General features: G+C 38.1%; 1 protein-coding gene across 1 annotated transcript; it reads left to right on the forward strand.

Annotated features, from left to right (window-relative positions):
• The first annotated feature begins 408 nt into the window (after positions 1–408).
• On the forward strand, positions 409–13,379 carry MUM2 (Glycosyl hydrolase family 35 protein). Its single transcript, XM_020675008.2, has 19 exons — positions 409–879; positions 988–1,083; positions 1,213–1,325; positions 1,664–1,730; positions 3,285–3,377; positions 3,990–4,133; positions 6,268–6,362; positions 9,544–9,649; positions 9,742–9,826; positions 9,943–10,061; positions 10,347–10,511; positions 10,655–10,830; positions 10,941–11,035; positions 11,141–11,250; positions 11,841–11,969; positions 12,244–12,351; positions 12,571–12,716; positions 12,914–13,045; positions 13,164–13,379. Exons 1-18 carry the CDS (start codon positions 688–690, stop codon positions 13,038–13,040), a joined length of 2,166 nt encoding a protein of 721 aa, XP_020530667.2. The 5' UTR covers positions 409–687; the 3' UTR covers positions 13,041–13,045; positions 13,164–13,379.
• Positions 13,380–24,423: the final 11,044 nt, after the last annotated feature.

The following is a 24,423-nucleotide window of genomic DNA, read 5'->3' on the forward strand; positions in this document are numbered from 1 at the left end:
CTACCCAGCCCATGCCAACCTTGGTGAAAAAAAAACTTTAAAGTGTGAGAGGAGAACAAGAAGAAAAAACAAACCCATGGTGTTGGATATAGTTGGTTTCCTCACTGTCAACATAATACACAACGATGGGTGGTTATTTATTTACTATGAGTTTCCCTTGGGTGCATCATCCTCCTAGCATGACCGGCTCCATTACGTTTGACACCATAACATCGGTTTTGGCCCTTTTCATGGTAACTAACAAAATTGTCACCATTTGTTTAGTTAGAACAAACTTTTTCTCTCTCTCTCTCTCTCTCAAATAAAGGAGAAAGTGCCCTATCTCTCTCTCTCAAAAAAAACGAAAAAAAAAAGAAAAAAGGAGAAAGTGTCCTTTTTGACTTCACCAATTTGAGGCAAATGTTGCTTTAAGAGAAAACAGCGCATAGAGCGTGCAAATCAGGAAAGAATCCTCCCAAACTCTCCAGTCAATATACTGAATTTGTAAAGACAAATTGCAGGGTAAGCACGAAGAATTGGAGATAAGAATGAAGCCCAATAAGGAAGGTTGTGTCACTATCATTATTCAGAGGATCACACTGTAAATCCCCTGCCTAACAAGGCATTCTTATGTGATGTAGGATCACATACATTGTGCCTAAGCTAATATAACAGGACTGTCTGTCTCATACACATACACATGTGCGAATGCTAGATCAAAATTTGCGACAGAGAATGGGGAGAGGGTGTGTGAATTGGCTGGAGTTTTTCTTGTTGCTCTCTGTGATTGGAGTGGCCAAAGGCCAAGGAGTAACCTATGATGGCAGGTCTCTCTGGATCAATGGAGAAAGGAAAATCCTCTTCTCCGGCTCCATACATTACCCTCGCAGCACGCCGCAGGTAATTTCGTATACTTGGGAGTATTATGAGAAAATTAAAACTCCGGATTCTACAGCAGTTTTTAAATCCTCGTTTTGATGTTTTCCATTGTTGGGTTTGTGCATATAGATGTGGCCTTCTGTCATTGACATGGCAAAGCAAGGAGGGCTTGATGTGATCCAAACTTATGTCTTTTGGAACATCCATGAACCAATGCAAGGACAGGTGATTCAAGCCTCTCCATTTCAGTTTCTACATTTCAATTTTGACCTTTTCCTCCTACAAACATGTTTCTTATACATGGATATATCCAATGGGGTTTGAGATGGTTTTCTTTCTGTGTGATAATTGTAGTACAATTTTGGAGGAAGATATGATCTTGTGAGCTTCTTGAAGCTGATACAGTCAAAAGGACTCTATGCGAGCCTTCGGATTGGCCCTTTCATTGAGTCCGAATGGAACTATGGGTGCGTAAGAGTTTCTCACCTGTTTCACAATTTAGAAAAAAAGAAGAAGATCAAGAGTAACATTTTCTTTTTTCTTTGTTTATTTTCCTTGTGTTTTGATTTGGAAAGAAAGAATTCATTTGAGATGAGGCACTATGCAGTAGCTTGTCTGTCATTGATCCATGTATAGTGGGATGCATGGTATCATTAGGTTTTGGTTTTTTTTATTTTATTTTTTATTTTTATTTATTTAAATGGGTTCCTGGGAGGGGTATTTTTGGATTTAAGAATTGTTTTTCGATTTTTAATGAAATTATTCCGTGGCTGAGCAGATAGAGTATATTATTGTATGTTTGCAGAGGTTTCCCATTCTGGTTGCACGACATAGCGAACATTTCATTTCGGAACAATAATGAGCCCTTCAAGGTATGATATAACAAATTAAAACGATAGAGATAACAATTTATTATTCATATTCTTCCAAGGGTGAGGCTCTAAAATATCAAAGTAAAGCGTACCTTCAAATAGTATAAAAAAATGTGATTTTAAAATTGAAAATATTTGTGATAGCTTTAAAATATATTTTCATCTTTAATAAAAAAATTTAAAGCTTCAAAAAATAGTGTAGATCGATCAGATCTATGAAAACTTAAAAATCATGAAAATTGACAGTCCAAAATGTCTTACGTGATGCACAATTTTCAAAACTTGAAATCCATTTTTTTTTTAAATGTGCATGCATCTTGATATCAAGATGATCAATTTGTGAATATTTGAGCATCAAAACAACATCTTCTAGTGAAATTTTTGAGGTGGGCTCTAATTTGATTGTTTTGACCCTCGGCTCTATATAAACATTTTCCTTCCTTTCTTGTATGCCACATGTTTATATGAGTTTGACTATATTTGGGATTCGGGATTAGGATCGATTAGTTAGTTCTTGATCATTGTAAAGGAAAAAATAAAAAAATTAAAAGTAAATTGAATTTTCTTTTATTTTCTGTGTGGGAGAGGGCAAGTAGACGTCCCCCGCTTCAATTATGACAATGAGGAGAATGAGGGTAGGTCCAAGACAAAAGAGGGTTCTTTTACATAAGGACTAAGTAAAATTATTGAAGTTACTTTTTTGGTTTATAAGTTTTGTAATTTTACCACGAGGTCCCAATCTTCCGATTTTTTATTATCTTCAATGTTTTCAACATCCAACTGTTTATTATTAATATTTTTTGTTTTGACTTCATGGAGTAATCATCATGGACTTGATAGCACTACCTGATTCCATCATGGACTCGATAGTACTACCACCAAAACTCATATCCATTCTCGAAAAGATATGAAAAACTTGGCGTGAGAAAAGTTCGAACTCTCCACCTCTCGATAATTCGCAAAGCTATGAGACCCGTGAACCAGCCAACTGCGCCGCCACCCCACAAGAATTAAGTTATATATCATAATAGGGGTTGTTATTGATATGCCAATCATTGTTTTAACGTAACATCAGTTTTTGTAGTTTGCGTCTCATAGTTATCATTAGCGAATTGTACAGGCCAATTTGACCAGTCAACTAGTTTGCGTCTCATAGTTATCATTAGCGAATTGTACAGGCCAATTTGACCAGTCAACCTTCAATTGATGCTTTCACCAGTATGCTCCAAAGAAAACATAGCAAAGCGCATGTTCGGTTGAAAACTATGTTGGACTAGTTTTGCCCCTTTGTATTATCTATCTTTTACCCATTTAAATGAGCTAAATAGAGTTGAGCAATTTTGTTTTATAATATATGATATATTTTTAGGCTATTATTAGTACTTTTCAATTTTTTTAAATCTAATCCAACTAATTTAATCGTGGTTGTGTCAATTTTGATCGGACTGGACCCTCATAAGTTTAGTGGCTATTCTGAAACTTCTAATATGCCAGTAGTATGAAAAAGCTTGTTTGCTCGTCACGCTAAAGTTGTTTCTTGTTTTGGTGATGCAGTTTTACATGCAAAACTTCACTACCAAGATAGTGAACTTGATGAAACAGAATGGGCTCTATGCATCACAAGGAGGCCCAATTATTCTCTCCCAAGTACCTCCCTCCAAAGCTTGTATCATCAAAGTTCATTTGTTTCCTACTCCATGCAGCCGTCCAATTTAGATCAAGCGAGTCACTGATTGTTTGATCTAGATCCGACTTAGAGTATTTTATTTTTAATTAATTTTTTACAAGTTATATGAATATGAAATTTGGTATGTACCATCATCTCAATGGGGTGCACCTAAAACAAATATAAAAAAAATATTTTTGATAAATTACAATGATCAAAATACCCCTACAAATTTTAGGAGTATTTTGGTCATTTTATCTTATTGAGAATATTGTTTCTATATTTATTTTAAGACAGCACATTTAAGAGAAGAGTGAACGTCCAAAATTTTATGTCAAAAAATATTGTAGAAAAAATAAAACCTAAAATAGTATAGAGGCGTTTTGCATAGGGGAAGTATATAAATTTTATAAAATAGGTGAAGCATAGAAAGCTTGCCATATAGGCATAACCAACAAAGATATTGCTCCTACTTTTCACAAGCAAATTCAGTTTTCACAAAGAAAATTTATTTGCTTCAATCTTATTTAAACATAGACATGGATAGAGTAGCCTACCAGGTAGAAATTTGAAATAGATTGAAATGGTTGCAGATTGAAAATGAATATAAGAATGTGGAAGGGGCATATCATGAGCAAGGCCCTCTATACGTTAACTGGGCCGCAAGCATGGCAGTGGGCCTCAACACGGGTGTTCCATGGATGATGTGCAAACAAGATGATGCTCCTGACCCCGTGGTACAAAAACTTAACTTCTCTCTCTCTAAAAATTTAACATCTCTCTCTCTCATCTTGATCTTAATATGGAGCATAATCTTTACTGCTTTTCTCTAGCATGATTAATGCATGTGTCATTTTCTCTCCCTAAAGAGGCAAAGCGTTATTCCGTGCATGAATTAAGGAAAATTAACGTAAGGTTTTGGAAATTAATATGGAATTACTACATGGTCTTTATTTTCTTTAATTTTACAATTAGGTCAATCTTTTTGTATTTCTTTATATCAGTTTTGCTCCAATGTTAGCAATATCAAAGTGCTTGCTTGTTTTTCTTGGTGACCTTTAGGCAATGCAATACCCTAGAAACCGAAACGGCTTATAACTTTGGGCTTGACCCAAGCATGGAGCAGTTTAATGTTTATGACGTCGAACCACCTTTTGTGTCAGGATTCTTTTGAAGTATGCAGTGGTTGGATATCAAGAACATCAAACTACTTGATTGATACGGAGGACATTTCAATGTTGGCGATATCTGCCCTAGATATTGGCATTTTTTTTTTTTTCGGGGTATTGTTAAACCCTAGAGGTCATAAAAAACATAATTTATTTTTTTTTATTTTTTTTAAAGTTGTTCAATGTTGCCAATATTAAATCTTGGTAAAACGAGAATGAAAGAAGACTACCAAAAAAATAGAACCCAAGTATAAAATTTGAAAAATTGTAGACTATGGAGTATTTTTACATTTTTTTTTGGTCCTTACATATTTACCTAAAGTTAAAGCACCTCATTTATTCAAGGAAAACGTTTATATAAGGATGATACCTTATAATGTAGAACCACGGATGCCCCTCAAAAATCCATCGAAAAAGGTAGTTTTAATGTTGAAAAACCCTTTGATTGATCGTCTCGACATCGAGATGTATGACTATGAAAAATAAAAAGATTTTAAGTCTCAGAAATAGTGCATTTTACAATATATTAGAACCTACATCAAAAATTTCACTAGAAGAGCTTGGTTTGATGCCCAAGTATCCTTAAATTGATCATCTTGAGATCATGATACATGGACTTAAGAAAAAATGGATTTCAATTTTGGGAAATAGTGTATCTTGTAAAGCATTCTTGGACTGTCAATTTTTAAGTTATTCAAGTTTCATAGATCTGCTCGATCTACTCTATTTTAAAGCTTTAAGTTTTATAATTAAAGATGAAAATATATTTTAAGGCTAGTCAAAGATTTCCCATATTGAAAGTACATTTATCGACACTATTTGAAGGTGAGCTTTATTTTGATTATTTATAGCCTCAAGCCTATGCAAACGGCACCTTTTTTCTTTTTTATTTTTTTTAACTATACTGGTATACTGTCTCGAGTACCATACTACGATTGAAATTCAAAAATAATTGAGTCAACCCGATATCTCTAATGATAGGCCCAAGTGATAAGGGTTACTAAAAGCATTAGCCCTATCCTTGTTTACTTGCTCTATACTTCAATAACAATGCTTTCCTTTATTAGGGAATAATAAAGCACCAATGAGTATGTTGTCACAAGTGTCATTGTCGTCAATGGTAAATTGGTCCAATTTAATATTAGAGATATCTGATTGGTCTATTTACTTTTTTTATTTATTTTTATCTTTTAACTTCATAAGCATTCCAATATTGAAAGCATCTAACCAGTATAGTTCCAAACAAAAGAAGATAAATCATTGCTAAGTATGGGACGGTCCAGTCCCATATTTCTAAAATTGGAGCGCCAGAGAAATGGGTAGTTTAATGTCTGAGGCATTGAACTACCCCGCACACCACAAAAAATGAAAAAAATGAAAAGAAGGTGGTCCAAATTTGCAAATGAGTACAGGGGGGAAATTAGAATAAAAAATCTAAAATAGGGATGTCGACACAAATTTTCCAAAAGTTTGAACGAAATCATAATATTGATTAAAAACCGGTCCATACGTAATTTTTCCTTGTTGGCATAATTAGGAAAATTGTAGTAGGAGATCGTAAAGGATGAATAATTGCTCAAACATTTCCAAACTTCTTCTATCTTACGTAACTTACTGATATCTATTTGTTTACGTATCTAACCATGATCAGTAGAGTTTATGAGTAGAATTTTGTTTTTAAAGGAATGATTTCTATTGCCAGATAAATGCATGCAATGGAATGAATTGTGGAGAAACATTTGCCGGCCCCAATTCACCCAATAAACCTTCCTTGTGGACTGAGAACTGGACATCGCAGTGAGTCTTCTCTCAATATCTTTACTATCTAATGCTTGCCATAAATAAGGTCTAAAATAATCATGGGAAATTTACAAAAACCCCATGACTCAACTTTCTCTGCATTCTCCCCCCACCCACATTTTTTTATTCCAACTTTCACCCCAAAACTAACTTTTATAGCCAAGACCCCCAAGTTTAAAAGTCATAGTTTGGAGGATGAAAATTCCCTTGTCTCTAAATGAAGTTGTCAAATTCTTGTAACGCTCGCAAACTATAGATGGTCCAACACTTTATAGTGGTAGTCCAACACTTTTTGAACTAACAGTTCGGCACATAGACCAAGCGATCGGGCATTACCTAATTGCATTTCGGCACATAGACCAAGCGGTCTGGCATTACTTAAATGCATTTTGGCACATAGACAAAGCGGTCCGGCAGTAGTGGCTCTTGGTCCAACACATAGACCAAGCGGTCCAGTAGTAGTAGCCGTCAGTAGGGCAAGGGTATATTTGTCCTCAAACTACAACTTTTTGACTTGGGAGTATATGTTATAAAAGTTGGTTTTGGGGTAAAAATTATAATAAAAAAGTGGGTGGGGGAAATGCAAAGAAAGTTAAGTCATGGGGTTCTTTTGTAGTTTTCACAATAATCATTATGTTTATACCCAACTGACTATTTTTTTTTCAATAAATTCCTCTAAGATCTAAGTTTTAACTATTGGAATTATTGGCTCTTAGGCGGGTCACTGAGCAGTGGAAATGAAACAAACAAACAATAATAAATATGTGGCTTTTGGAATGCTACTACACATGGTCCCCCTTCTCTCCTTCTCTAATCGATATGTAGAGTTTTCTACCAACCTTAAATAGTTTGAATAAGGTTCAGACATGATTTAAATTACCTACATCCTAAATATTTGATTTGATTAGGAGTTCAAAACTTTTATCACCCCTCAGAATTAGGTTTTTCTCTGTAACGCTTTCCTAATTGGCAAAACCTAACTCCGAATGAAGATCCATCATCGCAAGGGCATATTCATCCCCACAAAACCAACATACCTTGTACCTATCATCCTATTTCTGGGATTCTCTTAATAACATCCCATACATGGTGATATTTAATGTTAAACTCTATTTACATGGAACTTGGTGTATTACTGTATCCATCACACAATTGAGTTTTCAAGGTTCAAGAAAGTCCCAAGAACCTAAAATAACAAGTTTGCACAACCGTATTAGTAATCAGTATGAAATTTGACTTCCTAATCTTCATCATCAAGTCAATGTTGTATTCTAAATGTAATGTTCTCATGCTATGGTGCTACCAAAATTAATCACCGCCACAGTGACCATTACGACTATAATCACTAAACATAAGAACCCTTCATTTGTAATTTAAAATACCATCTGCATGGGAAGATGGCATAAACTAGATGTTGTTCAGGCCATTTTAGGTTCGTGGGAGCACAATGTCCGGTTGAGTTTTGTCTCTTTGAGATACCTCAAAATGATCACATTATACGATTCAAATGATGCCTAGATGCAAACTTCGGCCCATATTGGGGCTCGCCCACAATATTTTCCATTAGGTGTCGGCGGCTCTGCTGCAACAATAGCAGGTCCTTGAGGCATTGATTACAAGGCCATCAAGCTACTTGAGGAGGCACAATGACCTTATGATGAGGCCAGGGCAGATGTCTTAAAGCCCATATGCAGTCAGCGACATGGGCTTGGGGTTGGCCTCGGCAGCCACCTCATTAATCCAATTTGTAGGACCATGTACGTTCAGCCTCTTCCCCCTAATTCCCAAACACAATTGTGTGTAAGAGGCTTTTGACCAAGAATCGAAGAGGGCCGAATGGACTAAGCCAGCTAGTGCACAGTTATGGGCTCCACTAAGCAGGACACATTGAGTCACAATCCAGAGCCTCCAAGGCAAGACTAGTATGGCCCCTATCTAAACTTGGGCTCTCCATTTGTGGAAAAACCTGAAAACGAAGTAAGAAATCATAATGATTTTGTAGCTGAGCCATAGAGACAATCAAATCCAAAAGATTAATCTTTAGGTCTCCTAGAGGAAGCATTCATGAGGGGTTCAAAATCGATTTCTTCATGCCAGAGAGGCAAACCTTTATAAGAGGATTTGATTCGAATGTTGGTTCGCTAGGTGAGTCACTACAGAGAAAAAATAACCCAAGAAACAAATGGCAGTTACAAGGGTCGAATTGAGATGACCACTAACATCTTGAAATGAATCACTTGTTTGTATGGTATTCATCGTATATCTCATGCATGTAGTTCTTTTCGCCTGGTGTAAATAGCAAAATCTGCATCATGAATCCAATCTGTTAATTACAACAACAAAAATAAGAATACAATCTTCAGGTCTGTATGGAGTAGACTCAAGATACTTCAACTTACATATTTAGCTTTCTCTAGGAGAGAGATAGGTTCATTGGCTTTTCTATAGGGAGTGAGGAAGTTTGCGAATTAGAGTTAGAGGCATGGACATGTGGGATTTTGGATGTGCCTTCTTCTCTCTTCCCATATGATTATGATTAATGTTTAGTTTTTCTATTGTTTTCAAAACTTACATTGTGTCTCTCTGGTTTGGGTTGGATTTGATGCAAATTATTATCATCCTTATTCTATATTAGAAGTTTTCATGTTATTTCCAAGAAGTTTTAAAAAAATATTGGCAAAGGTACATCCTTTACTGCCTAATTCCTACATTGGATAACTCTTGCAAAATAATGTCTATCCCTATAAATCAGGGAAAAGAATTTGTCTGCAAAATAATGTCTATCCCTATAAATTAGGGAAAAGAATTTGTCTGCAAAATAATGTCTATCCCTATAAATCAGGGAAAAGAATGTCTTTTATTGTTAGGTCTTCAATACATTCTAGACCCCAACACATGTTTATTGCAAAATACAAATGGATGCCAAACCTCTGAAAAAATTTCTGTAGAAATGACACAATAGCTCCTTTCAACATCCTTTATCATAGTGTTTGATCTTATGCCATTTAAATTTCTCTTGATCCTCTATTGAAGTAAGATTTGTATTTTATGATAGGTGTTTAAAGTTTTATTTTCAATCATGCTTTATCTATGTTTCTATTTATGTTTGTTTCATTTGTACCGCTTAATATAACAAAACTTCTAGTGTGAAACTAAGACGAGCGTAATTTTCTTGAAGATACCAAGTGTATGGTGGGAAGCCATATTTTAGATCAGCCGAAGACATTGCCTTTGCAGTTGCACAATTCATTGCAAAGAACGGAAGCTTTGTAAATTACTATATGGTAGAACTGATTGTCAACCCAAGTTTTTAAATTCTTATGTGTAGGTTTTTTATCATTGTAATTGATAGCGAGTGTACCATTCATGGCTATAGTATCATGGAGGAACAAATTTTGGAAGAACGAGCTCTGCGTATGTGACAACAAGTTACTATGATCAGGCCCCTCTGGATGAGTATGGTTAGTATTAGCTTTTATTTATCCTAACTCACATATTTCCACAACTTCACCAACTTCCACAGCTTATTTAGTTTCAATTTTTGTCGTACATTGTTTCAGCTATTGTCTGTGTTCAGGTATGATAAGGCAACCTAAATGGGGACATCTTAAAGAATTGCATGCTGCAATAAAGAATTTTAGTGAACCATTACTATCAGGAAAAATCACAAACTTTTCCTTGGGCCAATTACAGGAGGTGAGAACCTTAAGTGTTGTTTACATATGGTGGCAACCTTACTTGTAGAGGTAAGGTTGCATTCTTCTACAATGTCACTTTAGTTGATAGCGTAGATCTGATACATCTTTTAAAATAATGTCAAGATTTGTCATATCTTTTAAGGCAATATCAAATCTACATCTTCCAACTAAAATAGAAGGTGTAGATTATTACAACCTTACTTCTACTATAACTTTGCTATCCTAAGTAAAGTTTTTCTTGATAATCTCTGTAAGTGGCTGAGTTTAGTATATGTTGGTGTAGGCCCGCATATTTGAAGGAAACTCTGGAGAATGTGTAGCCTTTCTTATTAACAGTGACCGGAATAAGAATGCAAATGTCAATTTTCGTAATTTGAGATATGACTTGAATCGACGTTCCATCAGTATCCTAGGTGATTGTGTCAATGTGGTATTTGATACCTCCAGGGTATGTGAACTCATTTTAGTTGGTTTGGCTACTTGTTGCTACATAGTTGGCATGACATTAACATTAATATTAGACAATATATTAGCTGGAAATATCTACTCTAATATTTCCTCATGGTTTTCTCTATGTGGTTGCCATAACAGGTTAATGTGGTACCAAATGTAAGATCTTATTCAACATCACAAAAAGTAGAGAAGTGGGAAGCCTATAGTGATCCAGTTTTGAGTTTCAGTAGTAATGCATCCATAGTATCAAACAACTTGTTGGAGCACATGACTACCACCAAAGATGAATCAGATTACTTGTGGTATACAACTAGGTAGATAATATTACTGGTATTTTGTAATGGAATTCTTCTCGCTTTTCACTTCAATATATATATTTTTTAAAGAAGCATTTGTACCTAAATAGCCTTGGAAATATATACAGCTATGACCATTCCTTTAACATGGATGCTCAGCCCAAACTTCATGTAAGTTCTCGTGGCCATGTGGTGCATGTTTTCGTGAACAACGTATATGTGGGTACGTAAGTAAATATTAATCAGTATTTAAATTTTTTTTTAGTAAGTAATTTATTTTTTATCTTAGATGGCCAAAACTTGTATTTTTCACATAATGATATTTCAGGAAGTGCACATGGAAGTGCTCAAAATCATGGGCTTGTATTTGAGAAAGCTATCTCTCTGAAAGCAGGGAAGAACAATATTTCCTTGTTAAGTGCGACAGTCGGATTTCCAGTAGGTTCTCATGGCCTTGGTTATAAAATCAAGTTTGTTCTTGTACTTATCAATCATTTTATAATACAATTATTTGCTCTATATGCATAATCTAACAAGATGGTGCAAATGAAATGTTTAACCAGAGAATATGTTGCTTTCTATATTGAAGAAACCTCAATTCTTGAGAACTTTATAATGAGGCAGTGTCTCGAACGACCTGGATGTTTGGTTTTATTTTTGAGACAAACTTTGAAAAATATCCCACAAAACTGGAAAAAGTAAAAGTAGTACAAAAAATAAGAATGTGAACAAAAAAACTCAAGTTAAGGACAATAATTGATTTGTATGTTGTTTATTATTTAATAATATATTAACTTGTATTCACTTATATTTTTTTACAACCTATACATTTTCGTAAATTTAATAAATATTTCTAATCGTATCAAATTTCATTTTTACTTCAATATGTAACTCCACCTATCTTGAAAACACTATCATTTCATTTCAGAAAAACTCATCTCAAAAGAAGAATCACATAAAAGTTGTGGGTTGGCTTAAAAGAAGTTCTAGATATTTAGCGATTCTTACAATAACCATTTGTTTTGAAGGATGGTGGTGCATTTATGGAGCGAAGAGTAGCAGGGATTAACAGTGTCAACATCCAAGAAAATAGTAATCGCAAACTTGACCTCTCCAGTCGCGAAATTGACCTCTCTTTTTACCAATGGGCTTATCAGGTCCATATTAGACATCTTATTTCAATCCAATTCCTCTTTGGACTAATTTTAATCTTTCAATATACTAAAGTCTTCTTATGTAAAGTTTCTTTCAATCTCTCTTCCATTAGATGGTGAACTTCTAGATAGGAGTATATAAACAAATGCATCAATTCTTTTATGTAGGACATAATAGACATTATAACAACCAATCCCATCATCAACATTTTTTGTTCTATTTTAGGATAGCATTTATTTCCCATCAACACTAGGGTGAATTTTATAATTGATGCAGGTTGGCATGTTAGGAGAGAAGTTAGAAATTTACACCCCTCAAGGAGCACAGAAAGTTGAATGGACAAATGCCACTAGTTCCACTCATCAACCCCTCACATGGTACAAGGTATTCCACTTATTTTTCGAGGCTAAATAAGGGTTCTTCATATATGGCAAAAGAAAATATACTCTTATCTCATAGGCAATTAATGGCTTACTAGTTGGCATGTTTACATGCACAAGAAATGAATATAAGAAACATTTGGGTTCCATGTCATTTACTTTTGGGAGAGTTGTTAATATCTCGTTACCTGACGAATTTTTGTTTATTCCACAACTGCATCAGTCATATATAGATGCACCTGGGGGAAGCGATCCAGTTGCGATAGATCTTAACAGCATGGGGAAAGGGCAAGCTTGGATCAATGGGGAAAGCATCGGACGGTTTTGGCCATCGTTTCTTACTCCCACAGGAGAGTCCTCACAAACAATGTATGTATATGAAGAAACGTATTAAATGATCCCCCTCTTTCCTCTCTTTCTCTCTCACTCTCTCTAACAAACTTACATGCCACACACACACAAACTTGCACATGAATAGTTGTATACACACACATCTGCAATCATACACAAACAAATGCACGCCAACAATATGAAGTACTTATTTCATGTCTCTCTTTCTGATGTAGGTACCATATTCCGCGATCATTCTTGAAACCTTTTGGGAACCTTGTGATACTATTCGAGGAAATGGGAGGTGATCCTGCTCATGTATCTCTCGTAAACGTCACAGTTAAAAGTGCTCAAGTGGCATAGAGAGGGTACCCATTACATATTTCTTTTATCTCTGTTATCATTTAGTCTTGAGTGCAGTCAATTTTTCTGTTGGTATGCTTTGAAGTTCATGTTCCCTAGTAACTTTTTGGTTTGATTAATCAGGAATGTATGGGTAAAAGGAGTTGCTCCATTACAATATCACCAAAGCATGTTGGAGGTGAGCCGTGCCCCAGAATCTCAAAGGGGTTGAAGTGAGATGTAGTTGATAGTGAAGGGAATGAAAGATTAATAAATCAACATATAGAATGATGTTCATTTTTTATAACAATAGTGGAAGGCTTACTTTTTTTATACCAATAGTGGAAGGTTCTTGCTATATATGTGGATGGAGTTCATTTTATAATGTTTTATAATTTTGAATGATACTAGGGACTTCTAGATACTCATAAAAAAAACTACTTGAACATTCGGTCAATGGTATGGCATCAATTCATTGAAATCACCTTCCACTCTTTCCAGTTTCCAAAAAGAAATTTGAAGTTCCTTTGCTCATAGTATTTGAAGTTATATAAAAACAAATTCCTTATTCCATGAAATGCAAGGGGTTTAGAGAAAAACTTGTATTTTAAAAGAATACCTCATAACGAAAGACTGAAAAAATCAATAGAAGCAATCAAAATGTGATGCAAGTTAAATGTCAGATGTTATTATTTCTTTACTAGAATCCTGTGCATATTGACCAAATTTTTCAATGACAAAAGCAGAGTCACCAAAATTGTTCAATACTTCACAAAAGGGTGCAAAAGTTTGTAAGGTCCTTTTTTCTATATTCCACATTTAGGAAAATTATGGCCATTATTGATAAAAGCTATAAAGCCTCCAAGATTTCCTAAACTTGATGGTTTTGATCCTTATCCCCAAGCATCAGGTGGTATTTTTCATAGTCAGTAGGCAGTTGACTCGGTTTCAATAGAGAGAAGTACAATTAGCATCAAGGTATTGGTTTGACAACTCCTTAGTCCAGGCCTTACCTCCAACTCAATTGCTTTGGACATATAAATCTTAATCTATAGGGAATGTCAACCAAATAGCCAAAGTACAAGTAGAGTACCAAAACTTTTTCTTAGAGGACACATACAACATTGCTGAGATTACGAAAACTCTCCACGGTTTAGTCAGACATATCATGGGCTATATCCTTGGTTGGAATTATGGATAAAAAGGCCATGTTTCTCCCTCATGATTATAGCATGCCTAAATTAACACGATGGTGTTGTAAGCACATATTTTCAGAGACACATTTTGTAATCACACTTATAACTCGAAGGAATATGTTGGTGAAGTCGGTAATCTTCAAACTCATGTTCTATAGTCACTGGCTTTCATGACTACTACTTTGATCGTGCTTTCATGACTACTACTTTGATCCTAAGGAACATTCGATGAGTTTGGTACAAATTTGAACAAAAAAAGAGACGACACAAGAACTATGATAACTTGATCATAACTAAAAAGAGGAAGCTTATATCTCAAGCTTCTAACAATTTTATGATAAAATAAAGAACTCAATACTCAGACAAATCACTATAATACTTACCAAAGTATTGTTACTAAACAAAAAATAGCCGGGTGCAAATCCACTGTCCCTCTCTCTCTCACCTTCATCCTCCCTCTCTCTCTCCCTCTCCCTCCCCTCCCTCTCTCTCTCTCTCTCTCTATATATATATATATATATCCCTATTTTGGTTAAACATGAGTGAAAAACCCTTTTTGCCTCTCTGCTTTGCTCTATGAATTTTTCTTTTTCTGAATTTTACTATTCTTGAGATTATACTTATTCGTTTGCTTTTCTTAAAGATATTATCGAGCTCTGGCATGACTCTAGCGAGTACACCTAGACTCGTCGGAGTCACTCGGCATGGGTAACGGTAGATTCCCGAGGCTATGCCGAGTTCCTGGATATTGATCCCCATATTTGTTATGACTAGATACTACTAATTGATATTGGTCTTGTAATAAAAAATTATGCTTTTACCCCTATTAAATAGGAATCCAAACCAAAAAAAAATTCTTAACCCTAAGATTTTGACTATTCTACTCTTAAAAATTCTGCAAGTTTATAAGACCGTGAATTTTCACTCCAATGTCATAATTATTATTTGGGTGTGGTTTTGCATAAGGTTGCCACCTTAAACAAGCAAATTAAGGTGCGCTTCCAAATGTTGTCATAAATGTAATTTTGGTGTAAAAACTTCTTTGGATGACTTTAAAATCTAATTATAAAATTTAGAACTCTAAAAATGCTTCAAATCAAGTAGATCTATAAACACATGAAATCTTAAAAATAGACAGTCCAAAAGCTAAGTTGCAAGCTACACTATTTTTAGGACTCAAAATCCTTTTTTCATTTCATATTCGTACATCTCAAGATGTTGAGATGATCAATTAGAAGATTTTTCAGCATCAAGAGAACCTTTTATGATAGATTTTTGAGGTTTACCTTAATTCCACATTTTAAGATTGCAACCTTATAAACTTATTCCTTACTACTTTAACCCCGAGTATATTTGCCCAAAAAAAACACCTAAGATATTGTGGGCTCTCTGAAATGTGGATGCTTAAATGTGGAATGTTTAGACAAACATTAGACTCCAAATAGAAAAACAGAGGACAACACATTCGGGGCCAAATTCACTCATGCACTTTATATCAGAAAACAAGCTTTATATTTATACTGAGCACTAAGTAATTCCAGAGGTTTAATCCTATGCTACAATTTACATCAACTACATGAAGGAAAGTAAGCCGAAAACCTTTGATTATTGCTTTGAAACCTATACATTCGTTTTTAAGGAAGAATTTGTTTAGATAACATCGATGACATATCGGCCCATATACCTGTAGATGTATGCAGGGGGTGTTATCCTTCGAGTCTAATCTTTCCAAGAGTACGGGTCTCAAATGATTTGTAGGAAATGATGATATCTCTCTTCGTGTCATGAATATCACTCTCTTTTCCACTCATAGTTCTTATTGAGGCAAAACCTCATAAGAACACTTTATCTTTACTAAACTGTGTCTATCAAAAATGTGCAACCCCTCTTCAATCGAGAAGCCCCCTTTTTATATTGATAAATTATGATGTTTTAATGGATCACCACGCATTTCCCATCTTTGAATTTTCACCCTCCATCTTCATCCTGAGTTTATCCACTCATTTGAACCACAAAGTTTGTAGGTGTAGACCTTATCTTCATGGTGTTGTTTACTTCTTGTGTTTATATTTTCATACTGTAGATCTTACTGTTGGGTTGTTTAGGCAGATACAATCGCTGACACTTGCTTTTGAATTTCAAACATTTGAACCTCATCATCTCGTGGGAGCAAAAAATATCAGAGATTTTTAGTATAGGGTGCAACATGTGTTCACACCTTAACTCTGGCATAATAATGTAGTAAATAAATAACTCCAAGTAAAAGCTCATATAAATACATATCCTTAAGACTCGAAGTTATCATACTTTTTTTTTGTAAGGTTTTCTTATTTATACTTCACCGTGATTTTATATTCCCCTTAAAGTGTGGATTAGATGTTGTCTCTCTCCCTCTCCTTGCACAAATAAAATTTTATTTTTTATATTTTTAATTAAAATAAATAAAAATTTGTAGAAAAAAGCCATTGAAAAGAAAATAAACCAAAATGATCCAATAAGTAAAAATCTTTGATAAAATATAAAAACAATAAGTTAATTTCCCACTGAAAAAGAAAATGGTTACAATGCATTCATGAAAATTCAAAAACTCACCCTATGACATAGGGACATATGCACTGATTAATATAATCGATTAGCGACCTCTCGCAGTATAATCTATCAGCATTCTAATGCATACCTCTTAGATACGCAAATAAAAAAAACGGAAGTTAAGAAGAATAGAGCATACCATGCATGAAGATAGCTATTAAGAGAGCATAAGGAATGGAGTACAAATATATATATATATATATATATATATATATATATATATATATATATATATATATATATATATATATATATATATATATATATATATATATATATATATAGATATGGTCGGGGCCTGATTTTCTCTGGTTCCCTCGCGAGGGGGCGCGGGGAGAAGATCCTCTCTCAAACAACCGCTGAAGGCTCATGAGCGTGATGCGTCGGGTGATGCAGGCATGCTTGCTTTCTAGAGTGCGGATAGGCTACCAACAAAGCGAGAGATTTTACGACGGGGAAGGGCTGATTCACTTACCTCATCATTGCTGGTTCGTGGGATATGTCCGGGTGGCTCACCCTCTTAGATCAGTTACGAAAGCCCTTTGGCTGTTGACCAACGCAGTTTGGTCAGGGACTCTCTTCAGACGCTACGACCCTCTTTTCTCCTCTCAAGTCTTGGTTTCGATGGACGTCTTGATTCTTCGTTATAGAGTTGGCTTCTTTTTTGTTGATCGAACAAGCGAGTGGGGAACTTTGTCATTCTTTAGCAGGCTGTCAAGGTTGAGACGCGGGATTAGACACGGACGCCTATCGATTCGAACCCTTTAGTCTTATACGTGCATGGGATTACGTGTGTGGGAGAAGAAGAGAGAAAGTTTCGGAAGCGATAAACATCTTCGAGAAGAGGAAAGTGTATGCCCACGCGGTCGGGGGTATTTTCCTCTCTTGCAAAAGTTTTCTCTCTCCTCTCCTTGGGCCGCTAGGACTAATAGAAAAGACCGACAGAATCAAGCATAATGCCTATTCTTTATTGAATTGTCCTCCCCTTTTACAATTGACTTAAGCCTGTTTCTTTAGAGTTTTCAACAAATAGGGGTGGATTCTCAAAAACTAAGCCTAAATACAAATAAAAGTAATTAAATAAATTGCAAAGTTGGGTACAATGACCAAAATGCCCTATAGGTTTTTCTACATGAAAGATAGAATCGTCCTTTCTTGAGAAGCCTGCCACCATCATCAAACTTTCAGAGCTCTTCCCAGGGAATTGCAGCATGAGTTTTGGTTGATCGTTTGTCGTTTGTTTTCTTGTGATCGTTTTGATGGCTTTTGATCATGTTGCAACAATCTCTTTTATGAGGGAAGGAGCCTAGTCAGTTTTGTGGGTTCTTTTCATGACTTCTTTTTTTATCCATAGCATCTCAGTGAATCTGGTAAAGGTTTTCTTTGAGTGTTTTTCTTTGCAAAAGGTTTAATCTATTTGGCTTTGTTCTTGGACTTTTGGTGGATCGTCAAAACAGGGATTTTTCGACGATGAGGATTTTCTTGCGTTTATCGTCGTGACCTTGGGTTTCGTACTTTTTCTCTATTTTGTTTTGAATGATTCTTGGTGAGTTTGTCTTGATATTTTCTTCTTATAAGTGTTCTTCTTTAGGTTTTGTGCTACCGAGTTTCTCTTTGTGGGGGTCAAGATGTCCTTTTGAAGATTCCGATGTTCATGGATTCAGGCCGTTTTTCCTTCTTTTCACTGAGGAGACTTCTCTTCTTCACATTCGTTCGTTTAGATAGAGGAATGTCGTTGAAGCTCCGTGGGTGTCTGGAGCCTTGGCTACTCTTCTGCTGCAGGAAAGGAGTTGTGAGATCATTGAGGAGTGGCCGAAAATTGCCACGGCCGTCGACTAGTTCAATGAGGCCATATGACAGAAGGCGTGCCTCTACCCTACTTCGCGATGATCCGGGCTTAGGGCCATTGGATAGATCTGTTTCAGCCCGGGCCCCCTTCCTTTTTCTTGGAAGAAGACGATGGTCGTTTGGCATGCATATTCGGCTCCTACACACACGGTGGTGGGGATAAGGCTTCAACTTTTTTTTTTTATTCGTGTAGGCACCTTTTCCATGGTCATCTTTATTCGAGGCTTATTTCTTCTACAGCTATTGTTTTCCACGAGGCTATGTCTGGTGCCCTGCGGTGACTTGGCTGCAGTTGTCTGTCTTCCTTTATTTTGATTGAAGGGCTGAGGTGTGTAAAAAATTACGTATAACAACTTGGCCCGACGGATGCTACGCTTCAAAGAGAGGTGAGAAGCGCAACATTTAGATAGAAGTGGTTTTTGACACCAAAGCTCATCATTTTAGAACCCTTTCCAAGATGTTTTGGAGGACTGTGCCTTAGATAGACGATAGAAGAGCCCTTGGCAGGCACATGAGCTACTTCGCTAGAGTTTGGGTATGGTTTTTGGGTTGGTCAGGGTAACTCTTTTGGTTCCCATCCTATCGGGTCTAGTCGGGGGCCTTTGTGTGGCCTATCCCGAATAGTCTGGACCAGTCGATAAGGAAGGTTTTTGAGGCAATCTCTTTGGCGAGACTCCACCCTGCGTTTTTAGCGGGGTGTTGTTTCTTCGGCTTGGCAGTCGTGTGCCCTCGGGGGCATCTTCGACCCGTCTGAGTGATTTCTTCCTTTTCCCGCTTCTTCTTTCTTGTTCGACTATTTTCAGGACCGAGAGGTTTTTGTAGTGGTGCTGAGGCCGGGGAATTTTTGGAGGGAGGCGTTAGGGCATGAATTTTGTTTTGAGGGTGGCGTTGTGGCCAAAATTTTGTTTTTGAGCGGTGGCGCTGAGGCCGAATGTTTTGGAGGGCAGTGCTGAGGCCTGAATTTTTTTTTGAGGGTGGCGTTGAGGCTAAAATTTTCTTTTTTTCTTGAGGGGGTGGTGCGGAGGCCGAAATTTTTGGAGGCCGGCGCTGAGGCCTAAATTTTGTTTTTGAGGGTGGCGTTGAGGGCAAAATTTTGTTTATGAGGGGGTGGCACTAAGGCCAAACTTTTTGTAGGATGGCTTTGAGGCCGAAAATTTTGTTTGGAGGGCAGCGCTGAGGCTTAAATTTTGTTTGGAGGTTGGCGCTGAGGCCGAAATTTTGTTTTGGAGGGTGGCGCTGAAGCCGAAAATATTGTTTGGAGGGTGGCGTTGAGGCTTAAATTTTGTTTTGAGGGGCGTTGAGGCCGAAATTTTGGAGGGTGGCGCTGAGGCCGTAATTTTATTTTGAAGGTTGGTGCTGAGGTTGGAAATTTTGTTTGGAGGGTGGCACTGAGGCCTGATCTTTTGTTTGGCTCCAAGTGCCCTTTTCCAGGTTTTTACTTGGATCACGAGTGGTGCCACGGTGGTGGTTTTCCCTAGCTTCCCCTTTGAGGTATTTTTGCCGATGATTTCGAGGTCACATCCACCTTTTGCTATCTTTCCTTTTTTACTCATAGTGCCCTTTTTGGGTTTTCTCCATACCCAGTTTTTTTTTTTGCTCACCATTACGCATCGCAGCGAAGGTTGTCGAGGGAGAGCCAGTGCAGGAGCCCTAGGTCTGGTCATCTTGGTTTGGAGGACCTGCAACCCGTTGGTGAGGTGTGGCGAAGGAGATGATGGAATTCGAAAAGTCATGACAAGCCTTCCTTCGGTGAGGTGACGTTTTTAGCAGGTGAAGCGTCAGCTCAAAATTCACCTCGTGATCTGGTGATCATGGCACCTATAAGGTGTGGCGGTAAAGACGTTGACTGTTTGAGGAGTCGGAACGTCGTTCCATGACACGTGTCGATGTAGTTGTACAAGCTGTCTTTTCAAAAAATGACATGTGCTTTTATGGTGAGCCTGCAGTTTTCTCTATAAAAGGGAGCGTTGAAATGCAGCACAAGGAACTTTCCTTTGCTTGTTTAGAGTTGAGCTTTCTCCAAGAGGCTCTGTAAATGGGTCACCTTTCTGATGGAGGGCTTGAGCCCTCTAGTTGTTTTCACACTCTTGGGAGTTGGAGGAGGATGCTTATCACTGTGTACCCAACATTAGTCGTCATCGAACATAGAACCGGTCTCGGTCATTCGAGGATGGGTCGTGAAGCTCTAGACTCGGCCATCCCTTTGGTGGTGAAGATCGACCAAATGGGGAGTTTGGTCACGTTCGTTGTTTGGCGCTTGGATGAGTCGTCAGTTGCAACAAGAGGGGTGTCATGTTCTGGCTTTCTTTGGATAGTGCTCCTTTTTCACCTTCACTTTGTCGCAAAAAAGAATAAGGAGCCTTCTTTCGTTTTTCTAAGGCCTTGTTGAGGGAGAACTAAGGCCTTGTTAAGAGAGAACGAGGTTGCTCCTTTGAGATGGTTACCTTCATAGGCAGGTGGTAGCTTCATCATTTACACAAGGGAGGTCCTTCTTTCTAGGCATTCCAAGCTGTCTATAGCGTAAAGGATCCTGCATCTTATGGAGTGACGTCTTCGACTTTTTTTTTTTTTTGGGTGTTCGATTCTTTTACGACAAAGTCTATCGATCATTTGTGCCTTGAGGAAATTGATCTAGCTTTTCACAGCAGTTCCATAGAAGCAGTCTTTTCTACTTTATAACAAAAAATTATATTTCCTTTTTTGGTTTATAGAGGATGACCTCGTTGTAAAAGAGACTTGTATTTCCCTTTGTTTATGAATGAAATCTCTTTTCTTTTCTGGATTGGGTACTATGCCTGTTCTTCATTCATTATTTTCAGCATTTTTCTTCTTTGCTTCTTTTTCCGTAGCGGGGGATATCCTGACCCATTTTGACGGCTCAGATGCCTCCTTTTGAGTGTGTGAGTAGGCATCGAGAAAGGAGTCCCTTTTGCTTTGTGGATGTGTGAGTAGTGAGACGGACAAAGTCCCTCTTGCTTGTGGGTGTGTGATTGTGTCCCGGGCTACGCAGAGGAACGATATGTCCCTTAGGGTAGTCTGGGGTTTTTTTTGGAGAGCAAGGTAGAGGGGGTTGCATACTTGGGTGGCGCTTGGCCTAGTGGGCATGTGCCGTCTCTTCGGGTGTGTCGTTGGTGAAGGGAGACCGTGACTTGGGTTTGGTAGCGAGCCTGATTACTGCATGGCTGCTCCCTTTGGTATGAGTGCCATCATCCTCGTTCATGCTCGCGTTTTTATTGCGCGTGCATTTCAGTATTGTCGTACTCTTGAATCGTGTGACGTTTCGTACGTGTGACGCTTCGTGGGCTTCTTTCCGCCGGATGTTTCACCTTCCTTGTCGCTTGGTGTTCTTCTGCGATTGAGACGCATGTCCGGCCACCAGTTTTTTCCATGCGATTCTTCTTCCTCGTTTGCTTATTTATAAGCGGGACGGGGGGAGGCCTTTCTTAGTTTCAGGAAGGGCTCTTTATCTTGGAGAGAAAGAAAAAGAGTTGCAGCCTTTGTTGTTCTTTTTCTGTTTGTGCATCCTTCTTTTGTTTCTTGTCATCTTTTCTCTGGAGGTGACACCTTTTTGGCGTCTGGAGGTCTTTTACAAAGATAATGGCTGGTACGAGTTCAACACCTCCTCCTCGTAGGATTTTTAAATGTGTCTGTCTTTTTGGTGCTTTGCTTCTTATGGTCTGACAGATGAGTTTTGTCTTACCCCTCCCCTTCTTTTTTTTGTTTTTGTTTTTGTTTTTGCAGTGCGAGTGCTTGATGTGAGCCAACTTCTTCGTGTTGGCAAGTTAGGGTCTGATCTCTTCTCTGGCGAGGGCAACTTTGCTAAGAGAGCTTTAGCCCAACCAAGAGATCATCTGGCCTTCTCCTATCACCTTCACATGAGAGAGCGCGCAGCTTTGTCTGCCTGGGGATGCCGACGCGGAGCCTTTCGTCAAGAGGGATTGCATGGCCCTTTATCATGCTTTACATAGTAATTCTCCTTCTGATGAGAGCATGCCTACAATGGGGAAGAGGATGTTGGAGAAGCCTGGTCTTCAGTGGGCTGCAGGAGCTCTTCATTTTGATGGAGAGCACCAGTACCTGGATGGATACAGCACTTGGATGTTGGACCTGTTAGATTCTTTCGTCCGTACCTTGCTGAAGTGTGGTTTAGTCGTGGCATGTCAGTGTTCGGCTGGCTACTACAACCGGTGCTCGAACACCATGAAGGGCTTGCAAGAGACATGGTGTTTCTGTACCAACAGTTGGCTTTTGTAGGAGGGTGAGGCAGGCATTACCCTTTGGATTTGTATTTTGTAGGTGGCCTCCCTTTGCTGGGGGAGAAATATGAGGAGTTTGTCCCTAGCAATGGTTATTTTTTGGGGTATGCCAATCAAGGTTAGGCGTGCTTCTGCGAGTCTCAGTGAGCTGTTCGAGATCTATCAGCTCCAGGACTCAGAGTTGCAGCCCTCGACTGGCGGGGTACATTTTGAAGTACTTTCATGGTAACCGCCAAGAGGGTGAAGATGTGGGCTCGAGCACTTCATGAGCAAACACGTTTTAGCGGGTGGAGGCGATCAAGGCTTCAAAGAGGCAGTTGCCCCTCTGAGGCATAATGTACGGGACCAAGTGTACTTGGATGCCTACTTGACCCTCTTCTTATGCAAGTTCGCTCTTCCGAGGGCAAAGGGTTATGTCATCCGGCCTGGTTGTTTCTATGTTGCATGTATGCTAGCCAAGGGCACTGGCTTTGCGTTGGCTCAGCCGATCTTATGAAGTATTTTCCACAGGTTAGGGTCCATTGCCCGTAGAAAGGTTCCTTCGAAGGACAGTAGCGAGAAGGTATCCCTGGGCGAGGGGTTCCCATGGCTTTTCACCACGTGCTTCCTCGTGCACTATGTCTTCAGGTGGCTTTCTACATATTTTCCTGACTCGTACGAGCTCAACCGGAATCTTGAGGCAGCAACGTGCCCGCATATGTTGAAGATTGCTAGCATGAGGGCCACAGTAAGGGAGCCTGATGCTGTCTGTGAGCTCTTGACTGATGCGTCCTTCCTCGCTCATGGAGGGCCCTTCCGCATAGGTCGTCCTTCGGATGGTATCTTTATTGACGCTTTTGGCCTTGCTCTTGATAAGGCGGTCACCGAGACCTTCGAGGCCATGTACCTAGTGAGAGTTCGAGGGTGTATTATTCCGTTCAAAGGAGCGGGATGCAAGAGGCTGAAGGGCTATTTTCCTCATTGCTACGGAGTGGGATGCAAGAGGGAGAGGGATGCAGACGTGATGGAAGGGTTGGCCGATCTTGTCCCTCCTTTTTTTATCATCTTCGGCTTGGATCATCATTTTGATGACTGGCGGAAATTGGCTAATACCTGTTTGTTGAGCAAAGATGAGGACGAGATGAAGCTGCTCTCATTGAGGAAGAAGAAGTGGTCTTTCTTTGATATGCTTGAAGTGATCTTTGGTTGGGACGCAGGGGGTGTGGCCTCACCTCAGGAAGAAGAGCTTGCCCTGATTCCACATGTTCGGCTTAAGGGCAAAACTCGTTCCGGTTCGTCTGAACGGGTGAGTCGTGCTTGTTTATGATGATAATCAGATAAATCTTCCGATGAAAATCTCCCTGATCTTGACACGTTAAACTGATGAAAATAAAGTGATAAAGAAAGTGGGACAAATCGAATTCATATTTGAGGCAAATTTACCCGGAAACGAGCGGATCTACTCTCAGATCTATGGTAGAGACATCATGATCCAAGACATTAAAACACAATTTCAAAGCAAACTAATCAAAATAA

The sequence above is a fragment of the Amborella trichopoda genome, chromosome 11 (genome assembly GCF_054954075.1).
Source record: "Amborella trichopoda isolate Santa Cruz 75 chromosome 11, AtrichopodaSantaCruz75HAP2 v2.0, whole genome shotgun sequence".
Taxonomy (NCBI): Eukaryota; Viridiplantae; Streptophyta; class Magnoliopsida; order Amborellales; family Amborellaceae; genus Amborella; species Amborella trichopoda.

Excerpts from the sequence above, each read along its gene's own strand:
- MUM2 (XM_020675008.2), top strand. The coding sequence starts at position 688 with ATGCTAGATCAAAATTTGCGACAGAGAATGGGGAGAGGGTGTGTGAAT. Across the intron at positions 880-987 it reads ACCCTCGCAGCACGCCGCAG|ATGTGGCCTTCTGTCATTGA; the intron begins GTAATTTCGTAT and ends TTGTGCATATAG. Across the intron at positions 4,134-6,267 it reads ATGATGCTCCTGACCCCGTG|ATAAATGCATGCAATGGAAT; the intron begins GTACAAAAACTT and ends TTCTATTGCCAG.